Raw genomic sequence first — 22,308 nt, forward strand, 5'->3', positions numbered from 1 at the left:
ACAGTAAAAAACAGTATTACAAAGAAATAAAATATTGTCAAAGACAGACTTCATTACCAAACAAGGTTAACTGTCAAGATTTATAGAGATATGTAGTTTGCAGCTTTCAATGTCGAGTCTCACCGATACGGCTTTGAACTGTATTGTTGCTTGCACAAATTTGTATTACGACCTCAGATGCAGGGTTTTGTATAACAGTCTTTAAAACGTCTTCATGGCTGGAAAAATCAATTTTCGCCCGTAGTTTGCGATTTATTTCCTTAATTAGCTATAAGAAGAGATATTTTAGGACGATGGCAAAACTCTTCTCTTTGTGATGCTGGAGCTTTATGTTTGCTGTGTATCTTTGAGTGTTTGAAAATATTCAAATCTTTGTATATTTTATCAGAGTGATGAGACCCAAAAGAAAAGCCATTACTGAAGACAGGCGCAGAAGACGGAATGAAAACTTAAATAGACCGCCGGTGGACTATGGCTTTGCCCAATATGAGGGAAAATATGCGGGTCTCAACAGGATTAGCGTAGTCACGTGAAATACTCCACTCATACTTTATATTTGGAATCGAAGACATTGCCATTATAATTGTTGTCTCAAATGGTCTTCATCTTAGTTGGTTTCATAGCGTCTTTACTTTGTTTCATAATTGTCACACAGGCAATGCAGATAGGAATGAAACCAAATTTCAACTAATTAAACACTGTTTTGCTATCTACATTTCTTTTTGGATTCAGCCATGATTCACATAGGCACAAATAAGATATTTACATACGATGTTAACATTTAGAAATTAAAAAAAAGAAATATTCAAATATCAGGGTTGAAATTAAAAAGATTAACTAATATACAAATCATATATGTGTGTATAAATTAATTCCATTAATAGGAAATAACATTTAAAGACTCGACCTGCTTATATGAAATCCTCTATCGTAGACCCCTATTTACATCCCATAGAACACCATTTTTTTTCACTCTCGTAGACCCCTTAGAAGTCGTCATAGACCTCAGGGTGTCTATATGGACCACTTTGGGAATCACTGTCTTTGTCGATAATAAGCTGGATGATTTCTGCTATCTTGGTTCCACAATTCAAGATGACCTGTCTCTAGAAGAGGAGATCAAAGAAATGCATAGGGAAGGCTGCCTCAACCTTCGCTAGACTTCGACCAAGTGTTTGGGAAAACCAGAAGCTCACTACAGCGACACAAATGGAGGTCTACAAGGCATGCTTCCTGAGTACGATGCTGTACGGCATTGAGTCGTGGACCACCAACGCAAAGCAAAGCAAACTAAATTCATTCCTCTTGCGCTCTCTCCGAACGATCTTGAAAATCACATGGAAAGAAAGAGTGTGCAGTACTGAGATCCTTGCGCGAACAATTATTACCAGCTTCTTTACAGTCCTTAAACAATGCCGCCTGCGCTGGCTTGGACATGTTCGCCGAATGAAGGATAATCGCATTCTCTACTGGCAACTTGCGTCTGGCTCAAGAAAAACTGGTCCCCCACCTCCGTTATATGGATGTAATAAAACGGGACCTCAAACCAGTGAACATTGATACTGACCACTGGGAAAACATAGCCCTAGACCGTACTAGCTGGAGAGAGATGGTGAAATAGAAATCTATAAGTCTCAGCTCTGGAAGAAAAGCGTACCTTGCGAAAAATGGCCAGTTCCTCTGCGATATTTATGGACGGGAGTGTCTCTTTGAAATAGGGCGCGCACAACCTGCTTAAATAAAACCCATTATCGTAGGCACCCGTTTGTTTTGTGTTAAATTTCGTAGGCCATTTGGAAGTCTTCATAGACACCCGGGGGTCGATATAGACCACTTTGGGAATCGCTTTTCTCTCTCTCATGTCTCCATCTCTTTACTTCTTTGTTTTCTCCTCATTTCTCTCGCTCTTTTCCGTTCTCTTTTTCTCTCTATCTATATTGTTTTTGTACAACAGTTACGCTGAGGTTGTCAAGTGTAGTCAAACTGAATTTCCACTTGATTGGATCAATAAAAATTATCTAATGTCTATGTTTCCACTTGATTGGATCAATAACAATTATCTATGTCTATTTCCCTAGTTTATCTCTACGAAGTTTCCTTCCTTTTTTTCTTTCTCCTTCTCTATCGTAATCACTATCTTTTTCTCTCTTATTTTCTCTCTCCTTCTCTCGCTATAGCTCTCTTATCTCCTGTTTTGCTCTCTTCTCACCATGTCCCTCTCTTATTTGTGTTACTCTCTCTCTTTATCTTAGTATCTTTTTGTCTTTCTCTCACCTATATCTGTCACACTCTCCGCTCTCTTTTCTCACTAGTCTCTCTCTCTCTCTCTTTCACTCACTGGATCATTGTCTAAATAGTGTACTTACGAATTAAAATCGTTATCGCTTATAGTGCGTCGCATTCTGTCATTAATTTAGCTTTGTAGACCATGGGTCAAATCTTCCCAGCGAAAGTTTTCACGTGTCTCGTAGATTTATTTTTTAAAATGTCCCTAACTATATCAATGATTTTTATTTTTATTACTTATGAATGACCCTACCCAACCTTGGCCTTGCTTCGTGAATTTGACCTTGACCTATCACCTGTTCTAATTATTAATTGTATTGTTTATAGCTAGGCTTACGTGAACGTGGTGATGCTTCATGAATTCGACCATGACCTTGCTTGAATCATCTTCATCTTTAGCCTTGGAAATAAACTCAGGCAGTTGTAATGAATTCATTTTTAAAAATCTACATGTATTGGACCATTCTTTAAAAAATTCCAAGGATTCTATAGACATACTCCATAACACCAAACAAAGTTGATTGTCTTTTTTTTTAAGCGGTCTCTAAAGACTTGAAAGATATATCTCTTCAGACTTGACATATATGACATTTCTGTTAAGTCTTCAAAGATAAGATTGACATTTATTTGAGGTTTTCAAAGATTAAAATTTCTTTAAAAATTTTCAACGATATACTTGACATGTTTTTCAATTTTGTTAAATAATTGTGAAAGACATTTGTTTGAAGTTTTAAACTATTTTTAGGCATTTCTTAAAGTTTTTAAGAATCTGAATGACGTTTTTGAAGTTTTCAAAGATTAACATAAAAAAAATGAAGATGAAATTGACATTTCTTTGAAATTTATAAAGATGTGATAGACACTTCTTTGATAGGTATTTCATTTAGGCTTTAAAAAGATGTGACAGACAATTCTTTAAACCATCTGAAGACTTCTTTCGTGTTGATGTTTTAACGTTTTACTCAAGGGCTAACTCTTTAAGTCTTTTTTGCAATTGCCCTTGTTCGAATCCAGCATTTCAATTTTTTTTCTATTAATTAATTTTTAACGTTTAATACAAATCTTTGGCAGTAAACAAAATTCAGGACTCGTAGGTCATTGGATATTTGGCATTACGAAAAATAAAAGCTTGCCATGTATCTAAAAATACTTTTCACACCTTTGTTAGTCCTAGGTTTACATACTTACTTGTTCCTGGGCACTAATATCGTCCCAACGGGTATTCTTTAATGTGTATTTTTCTGAGGAGATTTAAAAAATAATCTTCAGTACAATGATTGCCAATTTGGAGTTCTAGACTCATTATCACATTGCCACATTACTATTGGAACACAGAACATTTTTTTGTAGCGTTTGATATTGTTTTCCTGAAAAATTCCAACTCTGTACGTTAAAGACTCCACACATACACACACACACATGAAAGGTAAGACTTACAAAGATTCATTATTTAAAGTCTGACACCCATACAGCCTGTTACTGCCAACAGTCCAACTCGGGCCTGCTGCCGACTTTCGCCGCATCCGGAAGTTGTTACTGACCCTACTCAGTTAAATTCCCGCGCCGAACCGATAGATGGTAAAACCAGTCCTGGGTACCCGGATAGGACCCTCAGAATGTTCTGTGGTGTCCGCTTATGTGGTAGCTACTAGTCCTTAAACTGACAGGTCATTAGGGTCCTTGTCAAGGAGTATGAAGTGTCTTGGTGTCATTTATACAATATTTGAATGTCAACAAGCTAAACGACAATATTAAGTGACGAAGAGGAAGCTGAAAGAGGTTGTCAACAAATAGTATCATCTTTCTGTCCTGTAAATATATTTAGCTGCGGTTGACTTTTGGTACAACTACTTGGCCACATTCCATTGTGTATCTAAGTGACATAATGGGCTTAAGATAGATGACACGAAAGTTTGAATTCCATAGCAGGAAAGTGTCTTGTAACTGGCAGGAAAGTGTCTTGTAACTGGCAGGAAAGTGTCTTGTAACTGGCAGGAAAGTGTCTTGTAACTGCAGTAAACAAGAGAGTAAAAGCCGGACCTTTCGAATCTCAGGCCAGAGCCTGCAGTACTGAAAATGCCACCTAAAAAAGGGAAATTGTTTTCTTTTAACCGCAAGTCTGGTTACCCTAAACTCAGTGGACTGCACAACAGGTTTTCAACCATCCCCTCCCCCCCCCCCCCCAAAAAAAAAAAAAAGATAAATAAACCAACTGATTTGAGAGTGTTTTTGGTCCTAACCTTCATTCAAATGTTAGAGCCGTTTAGTCGTACCCACTCACACAATAACTGATTTGAGAACCTTTTTGTCATCCCTTCCCTCAAGTTACCTTTACCTATCCCTTAGTCTGTTGAACTGTTGGGTACCAAGCAAGACTCGTCGACCGTCTTTCTCCATTCCTCCCTGTCTTTTGCCTTGTTTAAAAACTCTATCAATGGTAGGCCCTTCCATTCCTCAAGTTAACTAATTTTAAAACCTTCTGAATTAATATCCCATCAAAATTGATTTTAGCGTCTTATTGTCATAATGGACTTGTTGGGAGAAACACTTGGGGACCTCTGTAGACTCTTTTTGTAGTGCACTGCACGTAACATATTAGCGCATCTTTGTATAATAAATGCTAAACTTATTCTGTTACAAGACCTACTCTTCGGGAGCAATATTTACGGTCAGCTTGTGGTGGGCTATTTGTAGACAGGCGTACCGTAACGTATTACTATAATAAACTATCAGTTGCAGAAGTTGACTTTAACAAACCACAAAGTTGACTTAAAAAAAATACAAACCTCCTTGTCAGCTTCTGAAGCCTCTAAAACTCTTAGAAGGTTGTAGATTTGGATCTCCCAGGAAAAGTTTGGTCTCAAACAAGAAGCAGTTGCCTGTGGAGACTAACCCCTGTTTTACCTGTGGAGACTTACCCCTTTTTTTACCTGTGAAGACTTACCCCTGTTTTACCTGTGGAGACTAACTTGAGACCACATGTTGGGGCCCAGGCGTCGACTGGGGCTGATACCCATGTCGTGAAGGAAAAGTGTTTCCAGACAGTTGGAACTTCCATGACTCCGCCAATGACATAAAGAATTTAAATTTAAGATGTAAGCAAACAAGCAGCGTTACCCTTTTCATCTATTGAAGCTCTCCTTACAGAGTGCACCAGTTTCCTCCAGTTAGTCTGGGCCCTAACGAAAGTCATTGAGCTGTTTTTCCACTGAGAATGAATCAAGTTTCGCTTTTTTGGACGTTTAGGTTCTGAAGTTTCTTCAGGAATTTCATCGACAAACTTTGGCTTTTCCTTCTCTGATAAACAAAAAACATTTGAAATGTTTGAATAATTTCATAGTTAAACTATGCGTCAAATTGATTTATCTGTTCATTTTCGTTGTTTCCAGGCTCTAATTCTAAAAGATAAATGAAATCTCTTCTTTTTAACATTGAACTATACAAGAGATGATTTTTATCTAAATCGAATTTTTTAAATATTTTACATTGAGTCAGCTAACAGTAGATCAGATCAAGTTGAATCTTTACACAGTTATTCCAGTCCCTATCAAAACATAAACCAATAAAAAAAAAAAAGTTAACCAAGTAATTAATTAATTAGTAGTAATTAAAAATTATTTAAAGGGAAATAAATCCTAACATATTGAGGTACACGTAAACGTACAGTCATTTCCCCTTATGTAAACTTTTTTTTTAAAAGTATTTATTTGCTTATTTCAGAGATTCATTCCAAAACTGTGAACAGATAAAATAAACTCTAGCAGTGAAAGCGTTGGGTAAGATAGTTCAATAAGACAGCTCAATATGATAGTCCAATAGTTCGATACTTGAAAACAGCTGCGTTGTAAACACTGCGAAAAGGGGTTCATAGCGTCGGGGGCCCATCACTAAAAAAAAGGAGAACAAACAATGACAGTCAATCATACAATCTGAAATGTTATTAAGACACTATCAGGTGTTAAACAAACATGTCGAGTGGCTCTTTCTGGCTGCCTGGTCGTGCGGTTTGCGCGCTGGACTGTCGTTCAGATTTATCGATGGTCCCGGGTTCAAACCCTGCCCGCTCCCATCCCCCGTCGTCCTGCGGGAGGTTTGGACTAGGAAGTAATTATCTTCAACTCTGAAGGAACATCCGAAACATATAAAACATTTTACAAACATTTTTCTAATCGGACTGATTCAGACATGACGACTCAATCTGCTTTGGCCATATCTAACCTTCGAGTTTATTTTTTTTTTTTTTTTTTTTTTTTTTTTTTTTGTAATACCTAGGATCTAACTGTCATAGCTAATGTAAGAAGGAGTTGGCCTTTATCTTTCTCACTATTCAATAACCCTGTTTTTATAAATGTATATGCTTGTTTCATGTTATACTTAGTTAATAATTATCATTACAGAGTAATACATGAACTGTTTATATAGCAAACATCTTCTACCACAGGTTCAGTTTGTACGCCTTTCTTATTAATTATATTTCCTAAGTCCTCTTCTGTCTTTACTTACTGTAAAATATAATATCTTGTTGATAGATAAACTTTAATGTAATACTAAGTATCACATTTAAAGACCACATCACCAACGAGCAAGATTAGAGATAGGGTTACTACGGCGATTGGACCCCACGATGACCTACAAACTTCTGTTAAAAAAACAAAACGCAAACTAAAACTGTGTAGCCATATTACAAGGTCTTCGGGGCTCACAAAGACCTTCCTTCCGGGAACAGTACCAGGAAAAAGAAGAAGAGGCAGAGAAAGCGATGGGAAGACAACATAAAAGAATGGCCTGCCATTAAAAGAGGTCCTATACAAGGCAAAAGACAGGTAGTGATGGAGAAAGACGGTTGACAAATTTTGTGTGTCGCCCCAACGGTCAAACAGACTCAGGGACAGGTGAAGGTGGTGTAGGTAAAACTAAAAGGCTACTAGTTACACCTGCAAAAAAAATTAAACGGGGGACAAATCCTTACAGAAACAAACCCAGTAATGTTAGCTTGATATGCAAAGTATTTGACATAATATATCGTCAAATCAAAGGTTATCAGAAAACAAGATTAATTATATGATATAAATTAAAAAAGAACAAAGGCTATAGAATAATATTCTCTATACTTTAAAGCAGAAAGTAAGGCGTATGTGTGTTTGTCCCGCATAGAAATCAAAACAGTTTGACCAACAATGGTAAACGGTACATGAAATCTAGTCTTTTGTCACATTTAACACTACACAAGTGAAGTTAGGCTCAGTTTTGATGTAAATTATTATTATAATAAGTTTCCAAATACGAGTCCATTATAAACTAGATAAGGCGATTCCTTCCACAGATATAATTCGCTAGAAATAACCATTGCCTTAGTTAGAGAATACATTAAATCACGAAGCAGGACGTTTTGGCGCCGCCGTTTTGGCCCCGCCGTTTTGGCGCGAAGGTTGTTTTGGCGCGAGCCGTTTTGGCGACGGGACGTTTTGGCGCTAAATACATTATGTACGTTTATTGTATTACTTCTTTTAAAAGAATTATTCATATCTATGTTTTGCATGAGTGTTTGTGTTAAGACATATTTTTCACGTACTAAATGTAAATGTGTGTTTGTTTTTCACATCATTTTCTTTAATAAACATTTTGGCTTGTGTATGTGTGTTTATTAAGAGGCACACTTTTATTTTCAAAAAAGCTTTTTAAGATATTACTTTAAAATTTAAAAAAAAAATCAAAAACAAAATGAAACGATGATAGAGTTTGTACTGACCACATTCCGTGTCTTGATCTTTACTATGTGTGGAGTTATTGTCGTCATTCAGCGTAATAGAGCTTTAGATGTTAACATGGTTTTTGTTATATTAAAGTGTGACACTTAGCTAGTTCGTATATTACACTAATGTCAAATAAAAAAAAATCTTTTGGAAAGAAATCCAAAAATGTCATCCAGTGCGATTAGCAGAACTCACATATAGCATGTCATTACCATTCAGGAATCTGACTAATTATAGGCCTATATTCATGAAATAGGCAAAACCTTTATAATTAAAAAACAAAAAATTCGCTGAACGGTGTTAGAATTCATACTATACATACAATAGTATGGTAGAGTGAAATAAAACATTGTTATAAAAGCTACATGCTTATTAAATTATCGTCAAATGATGCTTCGCACCAAAACGTCCCGTCGCCAAAACGGCTCGCGCCAAAACGTCCCGTCGCCAAAACGGCGGGGCCAAAACGGCGGCGCCAAAACGTCACGTACCGATTAAATCATTACAAGTTAAAAATGGTATAACCATCTGTCTATCTTTGGCATTTCGCGTCTCGAGAGATGTTTTAATCCCTTTACAGCTTTTTATGTGACTACAATTGCTAATCCTTGATACACAACTGCAGTCAGTCGCTGGACATTTGCAATCACCGGAAGACGCAGCATTTTCGCACATCATGCTACTTCTGGTGTTTGGATATTAATCTGTCTGTATTCAAAACTAAAGTGGAGGCGCGGTGGCTGAGCGGTAAAGCGCTTGGCTTCCGAACCGGGGACCAAGGTTCGAATCCTGGTGAAGACTGGAATTTCTAATTTCGGGATCTTCGGGCGCCCCTGAGTCCACCCAGCTTTCATGGGTACCTGACATTAGTTAGGGAAAAGTAAAGGCGGTTGGTCGTTGTGCTGGCCACATGACACCCTTGTTAACCGTAGACCACAGAAACAGATGACCTTTAATTCGTCTGCCCTATACATCACAAGGTCTGAAAGGGGGAACTTAACTAATTCAAAACTAAATACATTTCAGGCGTAATTGCTCTTCTATTTATTTTAACATAATTATTTTAGTCACGAGACTCGGAACTGTGCGTGTCTGCGTGTTGACATTTAGTTGGTTTATGTTTCTCAAATGTACATCAATTAAAGTAGCTTTAAACGTGTACAAGATTATGTATTGCGTAAATTTTATAAACGAATACAATAAAACAATATAATTACCGGAATCTCTCTTTTTTGACAACAATTCCCACATAGCTGAAAAATTAAATTTAGACATCTGTTCATACAAGTGGACTTTGGTAGTGTGTGTAATTATGTTACGGAGGGTTTGTGGGTGTTGAGATCGGCGTAATAGATTCCGATGTAACCACAAGAAAGACCAGGGGCGTGGTGGCCGAGTGATAAAGCACTTGGCTTCTGAACCGAGAGGTTCAAGTCTCGGTGAGGACTGGGATTTTTAATTTCGTGATTTTATGGAAGCCGCTGAGTTCACCCAACTGTAATGGATGCCTTACTTTAGTTTTGAAAACTAAAGGCGGATGATTGTTGTGCTGGCCATATGACACTGGCCATATGACACTGGCCAGATGACACCCTGCTCGTTAACCTTAGGCCAAAGAAACAAATGACATTTACATCATCTGCCACATAGAACCCAAGGTCTGAAAAGGGATAAAAAAACAAGAAAGACCATTAAGTGATCAATAGGGTTTAGCGGAGACTGAGAGACAGAGGGACTTGAGTTTAAAGCATTTCTGAAGTGAGCTGTTTTTTTGATTAAACGACATCCACATCGAATTTGAAAACTGTGCATACGCTACGGACGAAACCCGATGTGTCGCCAGTTAATGACCTGTCCGTGGCGTGTGGCCAGTATCTAATAAATTTTAATTTTAAAAGGTGCTTGTTCTACTTTGGCCAGCCACTTCTCGAAAGCCCGGATAATTCATCACCAGTCATCACCCGAATAGCCACTGGAAAATTTTCCGGTAAACTGTGCTGCTATAGATTCCTATGCATTTTTTTTTTTTTGTAATATCAGTTAGCGTCAACTTAATCATCGATGTTGCTGTGTTTCCCCGCATAGACACACTTTTGAATTGTTATATTCTATTCTGAAACTAGTTTTAGCTTTTGATTGTACTATAACTGACTGATCAATAGTTATGTAGTTTTTTTTTTTTCTTTAAATCATAATTTTACTTTACAAATGGGGGAAAAAGCATGGAAATCGCAAACATGGACGTCCTCTAAAACTTGGCGCCATGCTTTCACGAAGAACTTAGAACAGTGGACACCATATGGCATCAGACATTGCCAATGGCAGATCTTTTGTTTGAGACAGCTTGCCGCACGATTCGCCGAACGGCGCGGGAGGTTTTAAGTCATAAGATGTGAATCATAAGAAGATTTTTTTTCTAACATTTTTTAGATTCTCATCAGCACGAGTAAATTTGATACATCTATAGACTGAACTTACATGGCTCTGCCATAGATAAGCTTTCACTGGACTCTCCTGGAATTATAGAAAGATTTTTTTACTGTTTAATTACAATAAGTTAGCAGAAAGAAAAAAATGTAAAAGAACCTGGAAAAAAGAGACAGAGAAAGATAAAGAGATGGGAGAGAACTAAACGAGAAGACAAAGAAAGAGAAATGGAGAGAGGGAGATAGAGAGAGAGAGAGAGCGAGAGAGATTGATATAGCAAAAGAAAGGAAAAGTCATAGCGCTAATTTTAGCTCCTTTGTTTTACGTCGTTTTTTTTTTGGGGGGGGGGAGATGGTATAAAATGTTTATCATTTCTCCCCATTATTGTTATCCCCTTTTATAACTGTTTCATTCATCAACATTTTTATATATTTACCTCCCTTTTATCACTATGTCGTCAACCTATCTGTTTCCTAAACTAGAAATGTGCGCTGGTCTATGGCTGGAGAATCACGTCAGCTGACAGAGCCTTCTCTCATTCCATGTTCATTTTTTTTTAAAATTTATATTAAGACACAACATCGTCTCCCTATAAGATATTTTGCCTCTCTGTCTCTACCTTCTCAAGATCCTATCTGTATCCCTTTCACTCTCTTTCTCTCACACACTCTTTATCAAACTCATTCTATCCATTACTTCTCCTTGTCGATGTTTCTCAGCCTCACCAGGTGGAAAAGGTCGTTAGAGAAAACTATTAGGTCAGTAGGGAAGCAGAAAAGAGACATCGTTGGGGTGCCTAAGAACCGAATTCATTACACTGACAGGGATGGAAAAAAGTCACATCATCTAATTAAACATAAACCGTTCTTCAAGGTGCCGTTTATTTATGGCTGACATCTGCACGGCTGATGTGATACAGAAAAGAACCAACTCTGGGAGTGTCCTCAGTGTGCTCGGCCTTTGGCCTCACTTCTAATCCGAGCGACTTGAGATACGAGTCATCGTTAAAAAGTATGTAACGATTTACAGTTTCTTGGATCTTTCCGAAACGGAAGAATTAGTGGGTATGCATAGGCCTACATTTGCAAGGGTCTTAGACTCAGCTCTTAGGACAGATACGAAGTTAAAAGTAGAAGAGGAATCCATCACTATCTATTTCACTTTCAAGAAACTCTGAATGCACGAACTCACACAAATACAATCAAAGAAAATAAATAAAACTATCAGCTGGGACTTACTCTCATCTGACTCCGCCTCTTCTGTTTCTTCTATTAACATAAGAAAAAAAAACAAGTTTAAAGAAATGAACTTCTCTTTTTTCTAGTAATGATTCAATATTGCAAGATGTTTCTTAATAGTAATAGCTTGCAAAATCTAATTATAGAACAGTCCAGCTCATTTCTAAGTCAGTCGGTGCTCAAAATGGTTCAAGCACCGTCCATTTATTTATTTAGGTCTTACTGGATGCAAAGAAACATTTGAGTCGGTTGCGGAAATACCCACAGAAAGTGTGTTCAAAATAGCCAACATTTGAATTTAAGATAAAAATAATTATAAAAATTATCCCATGGTATTAAAGTCAAGTGTCTAGGAAATTCGATTGAACCGATATTGAAACACCCATCAAGTGATGAGGGTCCACCCGGTGTAGGGTTTACTTTATGAACCCGTGAATAATTTGCAAGCTAACTGAAATATCTGTATTGAAATCACATGCAATGCTTCACCTCAATTTTAACAAAAAATTATATTTTAAAGCATGAGAAAGTCGAAGTTATATTGATTTACTGTATGTCTGGGGGAGGTGTGATAATGCAAGGCAGCTTAACTGTGTCTCAAATTTGAAATGTAAGTAAAAAATTGTCTGTGTGTAAGTTTGATGAAAATTTAGGCATACTTACTGGGTCCGATCTTCAAATGTTGTCGTATCAGTTGCAACCTTGTGGCTGTCCAATGTTTATAGAGAAAGAGAACATTATAAGATCTTTCTCTGTAGTGTTCAAATATTACAGCAAAAGAAAAATACTAAATAAATTACGAAACAAAGGAAAACATAGTTCTTTTTTCTTTACAATAATACTTATAATACAATATATATATATATATATAATATATATATATATATATATATATATAATATAATATATAGGATACGCCGTGGCTAAAGAGCAAAGCCTTCGGCTACTGAAGGCTGAAAGTTTTGTATTTATGGATCCTTGTGAGGCCTTGAGTCCACCCAGCTCAAATGGGTACCTGCCTTTGGAAAAAGGAAAGGCACATGGCACCTTTCTTAACCGTGGGCAGCTGAAACAAATGACCCTTACATCATCTGCCCAATAGATCTGATTATATACATATATACACATGCACACACATACATACACTCACACACTCACACACACGCACGCTAAACTGTTTTTAAGACCAATGGCTAACGAGAGCGTTATGTGGCCAGCACAACGACCAAACGTATTTACATTGCCCATCATAAGTCTGGTGCCTAAAAGAGGTGGTTAGACTTAAAATCCTCACTTTCCCCGATTTCAACTTGGCTCCGTAGCGCCTTATCACAACCACTACAAGGTGGCTTCCTGCTCGTACGATATGCGCGTTGTACTGTTGTTCGGTCGTTTCGTTGGTCGGGTTCGTAACCTGACCGCTGCCATCCCCCGTCGTCCTGCGGGAGGTTTGGGCTAGGAAGTAGACTGTCTTCAACCTTTAAGGATCATCCATATCATGTAAAACGTTTTACAAAAGGGAAATAATCGAACCAATGCTAAATAATTGGATGTACTTACGATTCACTATAGCGGCTTTTACTTTAGAAGCCGGGCCCTCCCCTGTAATGAACACCAAAGGGCATATATAGAAATTCTTTAAAAAGTAAAACTAAAACAACAAAACAACAAAAAAAAACAAAAAACTAAGCTTATGTAGAGTTCAAGAAAACTGGTTCGAACTGTTATTTTATGTTGACTGTGTACAATTTATGTGAGTGGTAAATAGAATGTCTTTGTTCTCTCTATGATGAAACCAACTTATGCATTTTTAGGATACACAAGGAGGTCATTTCTGTTTAGAAGTCCTTTTCTTGTATCTTAATATCACTTTCTTCCTTTAGCATGCTATATTACACATTTACCACCCAACAATTGAGCCGTTAGTTTTACGATTCTTATTTGAATAACTTTCAATCTAGTATGTTGAACATTTAGATTCATATTGGACAGCTCTCCATTTTTATATCTCTTTAGCTGACCTTGGGTATTTTTAACTCAAACATTTTTCCTTCTATCCAAACTTTCCTGTAGAAAGTTTTCTTTATAATGGATTTATATTTCATATAACCTTTAGATCTACACATAGTCTTAGCCAGTGCTTTTTTTTTGTAAAACAAAAAAAATAGGTGCCGGTACTCAGTGATTAGGAGCCGGTACTCAGTGATTAGGTGTCGGTACTCAGTGATTGATTGCCTAACTTTTAACTACTAATAACTTAATAATATACGTTAAAATACAAGAAAAGTAATAATTTTTCCCCACATTCAAAAAGGTGCCGGTACGCCGTACCGGTGGGTACCGTCACAAAAAAGCTATAATCTTTAAACTAGCTTTTATTTTTTTTATTTTACTCTAGCTATCTTTCCATTTTTGTCTCTTTACACATCGCTTATCTGCCCTTATTGATGAAATCTGCTAAAAGTTTTTTTTTCATCTTAACTTATGCACTGAAGGGTCTATAGCACATTTGCATCTAAACAGTTCAATGTACTCACCTTTTTTTCTTTTAGATTTGTCTAGATAAAAAAAAAATAGAGAGATATTACTTGTCAACATTTTAATATGAATACAAGTAATACACAAACACACACACACAAATCAAAGATTCCTACTTTGTGAAGCTGGTGGTGCTCATTCTTTCATCTCTCGTTTTATTTATTTTCATGTAATGTTTTAAAAATTTAAACGCCGCACCAAAAATAACATAATCCCTACGTTGTAACGTGACCTCGCGTTAAGTTAAAGTCAGCGCATTTTACAGTTAATGAACTTTGACAAGAAACGGAGATTAAATTGAATTAAAAAGTAACAAATAGGTCATCAGAAAGCATTATTTTTTTTTCCCAACCGTATGACAATAATAATTGTTCATTCATAAATATTTAACAACGAGCTTAGTCAACGCCCTAATACATTCAAGTCAAACTGGAGTACAGTTAGCAAAGATAGCTTACCTTTTTCAAGTTGATTTTGTAATTCTTCTAACTGTCGCTCTGTGGACGAAACAATGTGGTACTTTAATGGGAAATGTTGTTAAAATACTAATAAAAAGAATGAAAAGAAAAGATTTTCTAGACAGGAAGCTGTCGGAAACAACTAACTCATCCCTCTTGTAGAGTTCTTATCTTATAAAATTCAGGTTACTTCAGAAAAGAAGATGATTACCTCCTACCCGTCATACATTTAGTCATGCATTTAGTCATGCATATTAACTAATGACCTAAATTCTGACAAGTCACTGGTTTTCCTGGCTAGCTCAGGCAACCCGTTCAATGCTCCAATAGCGCTAGGGAAGAAGGAGCATTTGTACAAATTTGTCCTAGCATATGGAACGAGGAATGTGCCTTAATCTTTGTGTCTTTCTGAGTATTTTATTAGATTTTGTTTTTGTATTTGAAGATTGCAAGTTCGTTAATCATCACAGATCTTTCTTCGGATTAATATTTCGTATAGTGCGTTGAAGCAACAGGCTTATGGATTGTTGTTCTTTGATCTGGAAGATACTTGCTTTTTCTATCTTTATGTAAATATTGCCGGAGATAATTTTTTTTTATATGTAAACACACACGGACACAAACACGCACACATTTTGAGACTGACCGTAAGCCCCTGTACCGGAACTTCTTTTCCTTGATTTCCGGGAAATGCCTGAAACGATGACATGTCAATGTGAGGTGTCACCAAGGCAACAGAGCAGAAGTATTGTAGATATCATAGTAATTTTCAATTACCAAATTGTAATACAAAGTTAGTTAACTAAGGGACAGGTATGCCATTTATTATTTTATACTATTGTACTGTTTCTAATTTACATAAATCTAGTAGGCTGTTTTGCAACTGATTTTTGGCTGCGGCCCCTCAGGCCATAGTAAGTTTTTTATGTGGCCCATACACCTTAACGAGTTTGACATGCCTGATTTAATGGCATTGATTTTTTTTCTTGTGTGAAACATTAATGCCTAGTAACGTTTATATTTTCGGTCGACAAGTAGTCGTGGTCATTGTGCGATTCGGACACTTGACATTGTTTCACCATTCTGGGTCGTGTTCTGTTGGTATCAACGCGAGCTGTACCGCGCTATTTAACATTATGCCTCAATAAACTATGAGAGTCGAAGAAAGTAAGCAAATATAGAAACTTTGGAAAGAGCTTCACTTTTCTTGAAACATAATGATAAGAAAAAAAACATTAATATGACATCAACACACATTATGAAACCTTGCAGATAGACAAATGTGGCGGCATTATTGATTCGAGACGCAAAAGAAAAGCTCTCTCATTTATGTTTTAAGATCAGACGAGAATATTTACCAAGAATAGACAAGAAAATGAGTCAAATTTAAGGGCAAGCTACTGAATGATTCACATTTTGGGCAGGGCTATTAAGCTATTGCCTTAAAATTAAGTATTTGCTAGAGTCATTGTGTACTACAAGAAGCCGTCAACGTTTTTCCACTGATTAAAAATCTCCTTTTAAAACTTAGAGACAAAGCAGATTTCGAATTGTTTTCTATTACCGCTAGCTAGTCTGTCATGGACTAAAAAGTGCTTAAATTCTTAATATTTATTCGCAGTTCAAACTTCAGTTTAGAGGTTTTAAAAATATGCATGGGACTGGTGAAGACCTGAAAAAAAGAAATTTCAGCCTTCATAAAACATTTTCTGTCCCTTGGGGAAAAATAGCGCGAGTGACTAGCCCCGAAGTATTGTTGAATGTCAGAGCGGACTGGCATATGTAGAAAAAGGATCTAGCCGCGATCTAGTGACGTGACAAGGTGTAGTTCTTTCCCTTTGTTCAAAGCCTGAAGCTGGACCTCATTGCATTATTCGCCAACAAAATCTGTGACAAGGTTGTCTGGATCATGTGATGATGGTGGTGCTTTGGTGTTCAGCAGTGAAGTGCACTAGGCAGTGAAGTGCACTAGTTAACAACGTTTTTTGGTTTGGTCTGAAACACGGAATTGATATTTTATGACGGAGAAAAAAAAAAAAAGCAATCTCCTCAATTGAACGACCCTTTGGGTCTCGGGGTAAGGCAATCTCATGTAACATCACTTACATTGAATTAACCCAACACAAAAATACAATGGAAAGTTGGTGTCGCATAAGTGACTTTTAAACGAATATTCATTTAGCAGGCGGAAAGGGCTCACCTTGTCAGTCTTGTCTACTTTCCAGCCCGTGACGCTCTACAACATGAGTAGCTGAATTTGTCTTTCCCAAAAGAAAGAATGATCCGGTTTGCCTTTTTTTTTTTGTCTGCGTAAACGTTTTGGAATCTCCAAGTACAATCATTAAATGATTTTGAGGAATGAACCGCACGAAATCCATGTTACGTATTTGTACGTAATTGCTTCGCGGATAAACATCTAGATTCAGTGTTCCGACTGTCATGCGCATATTGAGTTATCTCCTTGTTAGGTGTATTTCCTTTGTGCACCATAAATAGTTTTGTACGCTGTTTCTAAGGAACGCGTTCTGTCGTTGCTTCTTTATGTTTCTGCTTGGGTAGCAGATTCTTGGCTGGAGCTTAGTATCGCGTAAGTTTGGCTATTATAATTTCTTCGTTATTTCGCATCTCTAAAGTCGTTGTCTTTATAATCATGTGAATGGCGGTCACAAGGAATACATATTTTTTTTTAAGGGACACAGACTTGGAACTTATATAATATAGACGTTACTTCAAAAAAGAAGATGATTACGTCTGCGAAACTCTGCAAACTCTCGAAAGTCGAGCGATATATGTATTGTATGGACCCTACTCGGCTATTATCCATTGGGTTGTGGGAATCGCGAGCCCGGATTGGACTATTGGCACTGTGACTAAGATGTGCTTCCATGTTAACTATGTTATACATTTGTATTCCGGGGCGCCGCTCGGCAGGCGACCTGATAACATTGCGACACAATCAGCATTTGTTTTCTATTATTCCTTTCATATGTGCATCTATATTGTTATTGTACAGTAGTTACGCTGAGGTTGTCAATTGTAGTCAAACCGAATTGCCATTTGATTGGATCAATAAAAGTTATCTTATCTTATCTTATCTTATTAATTATTATGTATAACCATCATCCGTGTCATATCCTGTCATTGAATCATTAAACCTTCGTTATATAAACGCGTGTTGTTAACTAGTACACGTTACCATATTGCCATCACTTCTTGTGTTGTTAATTACATAATATATTAAGATAATTTGTATTTGTCCAATCAAATGAAAATTCAATTTGACTGCATTTGCCACTTCAGCATAACTACTATAACAATAACAAATATAGATGCAAATACGAACAACATTCACACATGAAACACATACACACTCACAACAAGCACTTTTATGAATTAGACTTCTATGTACTTATCGATGACGACTAATGGCCTTCTAACACTCTGACCGAAAGTGGGATAAAAGAGTTTTTAAATCGTTCTCTTTTAGTCCCTAATGGAAAGGAGAGGACCACTTCAGTTCAGATCTGATGTAACAGTGGTTAGATGGCTGCAGGTTGTCTTTAAGATTCATGTGTGCTTTGTGGTCCAATGTGTGCAGATTGTGTTGAAAATTAAAAAAAAACAAAACAAAACAAGGAGGAGAGAATGAGAACAAATCAACGGGCGTAACCGGCGTGTAAATGTTAGTGTATACAATAAATAAAAACAAACTGAAAGCTTACTTGGAGCCCTAAGAGGTTTCGGAACTACTATCGACGAAGACCTGGCAACTGCAGAACAAAATGAAAATCTTTTCTGTAGCTCTCGTAAAATGTTTGTTTGTAAAAATGTTTTACATGTAAAATGAATTTCGAACATTTTTTCCCTGTCTTAATTTTCATTCGACAATAGACAGTAAATCCGTGGCCTGGTTTGCGGGTAATATGTAAATGATTAGACTTGATGACTTCTCTACAATCAACCAAGTCAAGGCGATGTGATTTCATACACGATTTTGATGGGTATTCTCTTACAATAGTAAGGCTTATCTTCGAGTCCGAAGAGAAATGAGGAATGGAATATTTTATCGTGGCTACGCAGTCCCAGCTGTGACCTACATATTTTGCCACATCCAGGGCAAGCAAAACCATTGTCTCTTACAATAGCTCCATGGTAAAAGGTGTATAATATTTATTTTTGCATTTTGTTTAGCACCATATAATCAAATTTTCAGACCTTTTCCGTTTCTTAGCACACAGTAAATTAATTATGGGGGAAGCGTAAGACTTTCACTCTATGACTTAGGAGATTATTTAAAACCAATTGGCAAATAATTAGCATTAATAAAGGACACTTGGTACTAAGGAGATTATTTAAAACCAATTGGCAAATAATTAGCATTAATAAAGGACACTTGGTACTAAAATCAACTGCCCGGCATTGAATATTGCTAAAAATATACAACTCAACGAGCCGAACAGCGGCGTAGCATACGTCCCCCCCATCCTTCTTTTATTTTTTTTCTGATTTTCGCTCTCTGTCACTGCGAAAGTTACGTGGGGTTCCTCTAGTCCGACTTGCAGAAATAAGAGTTATCTATGACTTTTTCAAGGTTGGTCCAAAATGATAATTATATATATATATATATATATATATATATATATATATATATATATATATATATATAGATTTGATTTGATTTTGATTTTAGGCACATCGGCACAATTTAGGCCATGTCGTGCCTGCAGTCCCTTAAGGACTACTCTCTCTCTACATAACAAGGGCTAAATTCTATACAGTTAAATAATTAAAATCTTGTTTACTGCAAAGCTATATCAACTCACTCTGTCTGTACAAATTTCTTATTGAAATTTTGCACAATTATTTATTTTTTCTAACAATACACGAATCATTTAAAATAAAATCAATTACTTAATTAAATAGTGATGATTAATCAATTCTGTTTGAAAGGAATTAAACTTTACGTCATTGAGATATGTGGCTGTAAATGTTGAGTTCTTTCTCTTAAAAAAACTTTGTTTTTAATTAAAGTATTTTTTTTAAATCCCTTGTTTCGTTGGCAAGAGTGAAGTTCATTTTAGCTTGATTAACATCTCTTAGTTGCTCGAGAACATTCTCCAATATATTCCTTTAGAGATGAGTTTGAGTTTTTGAGTTTTGGCACATCGGCACAATTTAGGCCATGTCTTGCCCGTAATCCTTTAAGGATTACTCTCCCTTTAGAGATGAACGGGCGGGGATCTCGAGAGGAACTAACTTGACCATTCGATGTCGATTTAAATTAATTACCCATTTATGCCAATGAAGTATCCTTTTTTTAGGCCTATTTACCTTCACTGTAATGTACTAGTGGCACACTTTGATGCAGTCACTAACGCAACGTTCATAATTAGTAAGATGTCTATCAGTGGCGATATGTAAAGAATTGGGGCAATTACTGTAGTAACAAAGTGTAACAGTAACAAAGTGTAACAGTAACAAAGACTAAAAAACAAGCTAGATGAAGATTGTCTGTCCTAATAATGCAATGTGAATGATTGGTGTAGGGATTCTAGTTAACCTAACAATGTAATGTGAATGATTGGTGTAGGGATTCTAGTTAACCTAACAATGTAATGTGAATGATTGGTGTAGGGATTCTAGTTAACCTAACAATGTAATGTGAATGATTGGTGTAGGGATTCTAGTTAACCTAACAATGTAATGTGAATGATTGGTGTAGTGATTCTAGTTAACCTAACAATGTAATGTGAATGATTGGTGTAGAGATTCTAGTTAACCTAACAATGTAATGTGAATGATTGGTGTAGGGATTCTAGTTAACCTAACAATGTAATGTGAATGATTGGTGTAGGGATTCTAGTTAACCTAACAATGTAATGTGAATGATTGGTGTAGGGATTCTAGTTAACCTAACAATGTAATGTGAATGATTGGTGTAGGGATTCTAGTTAACCTAACAATGTAATGTGAATGATTGGTGTAGGGATTCTAGTTAACCTAACAATGTAATGTGAATGATTGGTGTAGGGATTCTAGTTAACCTAACAATGTAATGTGAATGATTGGTGTAGGGATTCTAGTTAACCTAACAATGTAATGTGAATGATTGGTATAGGGATTCTAGTTAACCTAACAATGTAATGTGAATGATTGGTATAGGGATTCTAGTTAACCTAACAATGTAATGTGAATGATTGGTGTTTGGGTTCCAATTCAGTGATAGGAAGGCTGTCAACTTTCTGAAGAGGGGAAACATATGTTTACCTCTTTGAGCTTTTGGTGACTTAATCTCAGTCACCCCGCGTTGAGTCGATGACGTCACCGCTGCAAAAGAGAGGTTTAAGGTGAGAGGCTCTTGTGGCTTTAAAAAAAAGTGATTCTTAAGTTATACATATTGAGACAGTGACATTTTTTTTGACGCAATCAGTGACAACATTTCTGACGCAATCAGTGACACATTTAAAACATTATCATTGACACAATTCTTTAAAATGAAAAACAGCCACCAACAATAATTCTGCAAACACACAAACACTTCAGACAATTAACTGCTGCAGGCCTGGGAAATAATTTAAGTATGCCATCCATAATGGTAATCACTTCCCGCCCCCATCCCGCCCTCCAAAGCACAGTGCCATGAGACCATAATGTTGAACAGCGGTATATAAATTATGATCATTACTATTGCTCAGCTAAGAGGTCACAGTGTCCTCACACGTAAATGGACAGTTCTCCCACATGTCCATTAGAGAGCACTGCCCACCTTGGACTTAACACTTCTAGTTTTGAACTGGTCACTCCATGTCTCTTAGAGTGTCCTTCCAGAAATGGACTCTAAGCTTCCAGATGCGCCGCGTTGGCTCCTCAAAAGTCATTGTTTGACTGTTTCATTACATGGATCAAAGGTATGGTACTGGCTCCCTATTGAGCTCTGGAAAGCCTCTTGCTTCACTACATTCGAAAACAATATGACCTACCCTGTAACACATTTATGTAATATATTTCCCCATCCGAAGTCTCGATTTAAAGCCTCATGTGTTTAATATTGAATAGCGCGTTGTCGCAACTAATTATTTAGTTGTATAGTAAAAAGGTTATTACCACCTATGAATGGATAAAAATTAAAATGGAAAAAAATCTAATTACCATCTAATTTACTTTCTAATTTAGCAAATCTTGATACGACAGACACTTTCGATTCCAGCACGTCTGATGGCAAACTCTTTTTACCTTCAACAGTGAAACAATTAAGCGTGTTTTAAGTACTGTCAAAGACTACAAAGTTTAACATCGAAAATACTTTTGTAAGAAATCTTGGAAAAAAAGAAGAAATGAGAGAAATGAAAGAGAGAGAGAGAGAGATGAGATGAGATGAGGAGATGAGATGAGGAGATGAGGAGATGAGATGAGATGAGATGAAGTGAGGTGAGGTGAGGTGAGATGAGGAGATGAGATGAGATGAGGTGAGGTGAGGTGAGATGAGATGACATGACATGAGGAGATGAGATGAGGAGATGAGATGAGGAGATGAGATGAGATGAGATGAGGTGAGGTGAGGTGAGGTGAGTTGAGGAGATGAGATGAGATGAGACGAGACGGAGAGAG

At 36.7% G+C, this 22,308-nt stretch overlaps 1 protein-coding gene across 3 annotated transcripts in view; it reads right to left on the reverse strand.

The window, feature by feature from the left end:
* LOC106057828 (uncharacterized) overlaps nucleotides 1-22,308 on the reverse strand; it is a 67,335-nt gene that overhangs the window by 17,384 nt on the left and 27,643 nt on the right. For all 3 annotated transcript variants that reach the window (XM_056014414.1, XM_056014415.1, XM_056014412.1), the window contains exons 16-29: nucleotides 21,850-21,933; nucleotides 20,968-21,027; nucleotides 18,423-18,470; nucleotides 15,347-15,394; nucleotides 14,701-14,739; nucleotides 14,242-14,262; nucleotides 13,265-13,306; nucleotides 12,368-12,412; nucleotides 11,705-11,734; nucleotides 10,518-10,553; nucleotides 9,257-9,292; nucleotides 5,404-5,583; nucleotides 3,475-3,527; nucleotides 2,624-2,686 (exon numbers count right to left, since the gene is read on the reverse strand). In XM_056014414.1, the coding sequence (XP_055870389.1) occupies nucleotides 2,624-2,686; nucleotides 3,475-3,527; nucleotides 5,404-5,583; nucleotides 9,257-9,292; nucleotides 10,518-10,553; nucleotides 11,705-11,734; nucleotides 12,368-12,412; nucleotides 13,265-13,306; nucleotides 14,242-14,262; nucleotides 14,701-14,739; nucleotides 15,347-15,394; nucleotides 18,423-18,470; nucleotides 20,968-21,027; nucleotides 21,850-21,933 (785 nt within the window). The remainder of the gene's footprint in view (nucleotides 1-2,623; nucleotides 2,687-3,474; nucleotides 3,528-5,403; nucleotides 5,584-9,256; nucleotides 9,293-10,517; nucleotides 10,554-11,704; nucleotides 11,735-12,367; nucleotides 12,413-13,264; nucleotides 13,307-14,241; nucleotides 14,263-14,700; nucleotides 14,740-15,346; nucleotides 15,395-18,422; nucleotides 18,471-20,967; nucleotides 21,028-21,849; nucleotides 21,934-22,308) is intronic.

Source organism: Biomphalaria glabrata, chromosome 16 (assembly GCF_947242115.1).
Source record: "Biomphalaria glabrata chromosome 16, xgBioGlab47.1, whole genome shotgun sequence".
NCBI lineage: Eukaryota > Metazoa > Mollusca > Gastropoda > Planorbidae > Biomphalaria > Biomphalaria glabrata.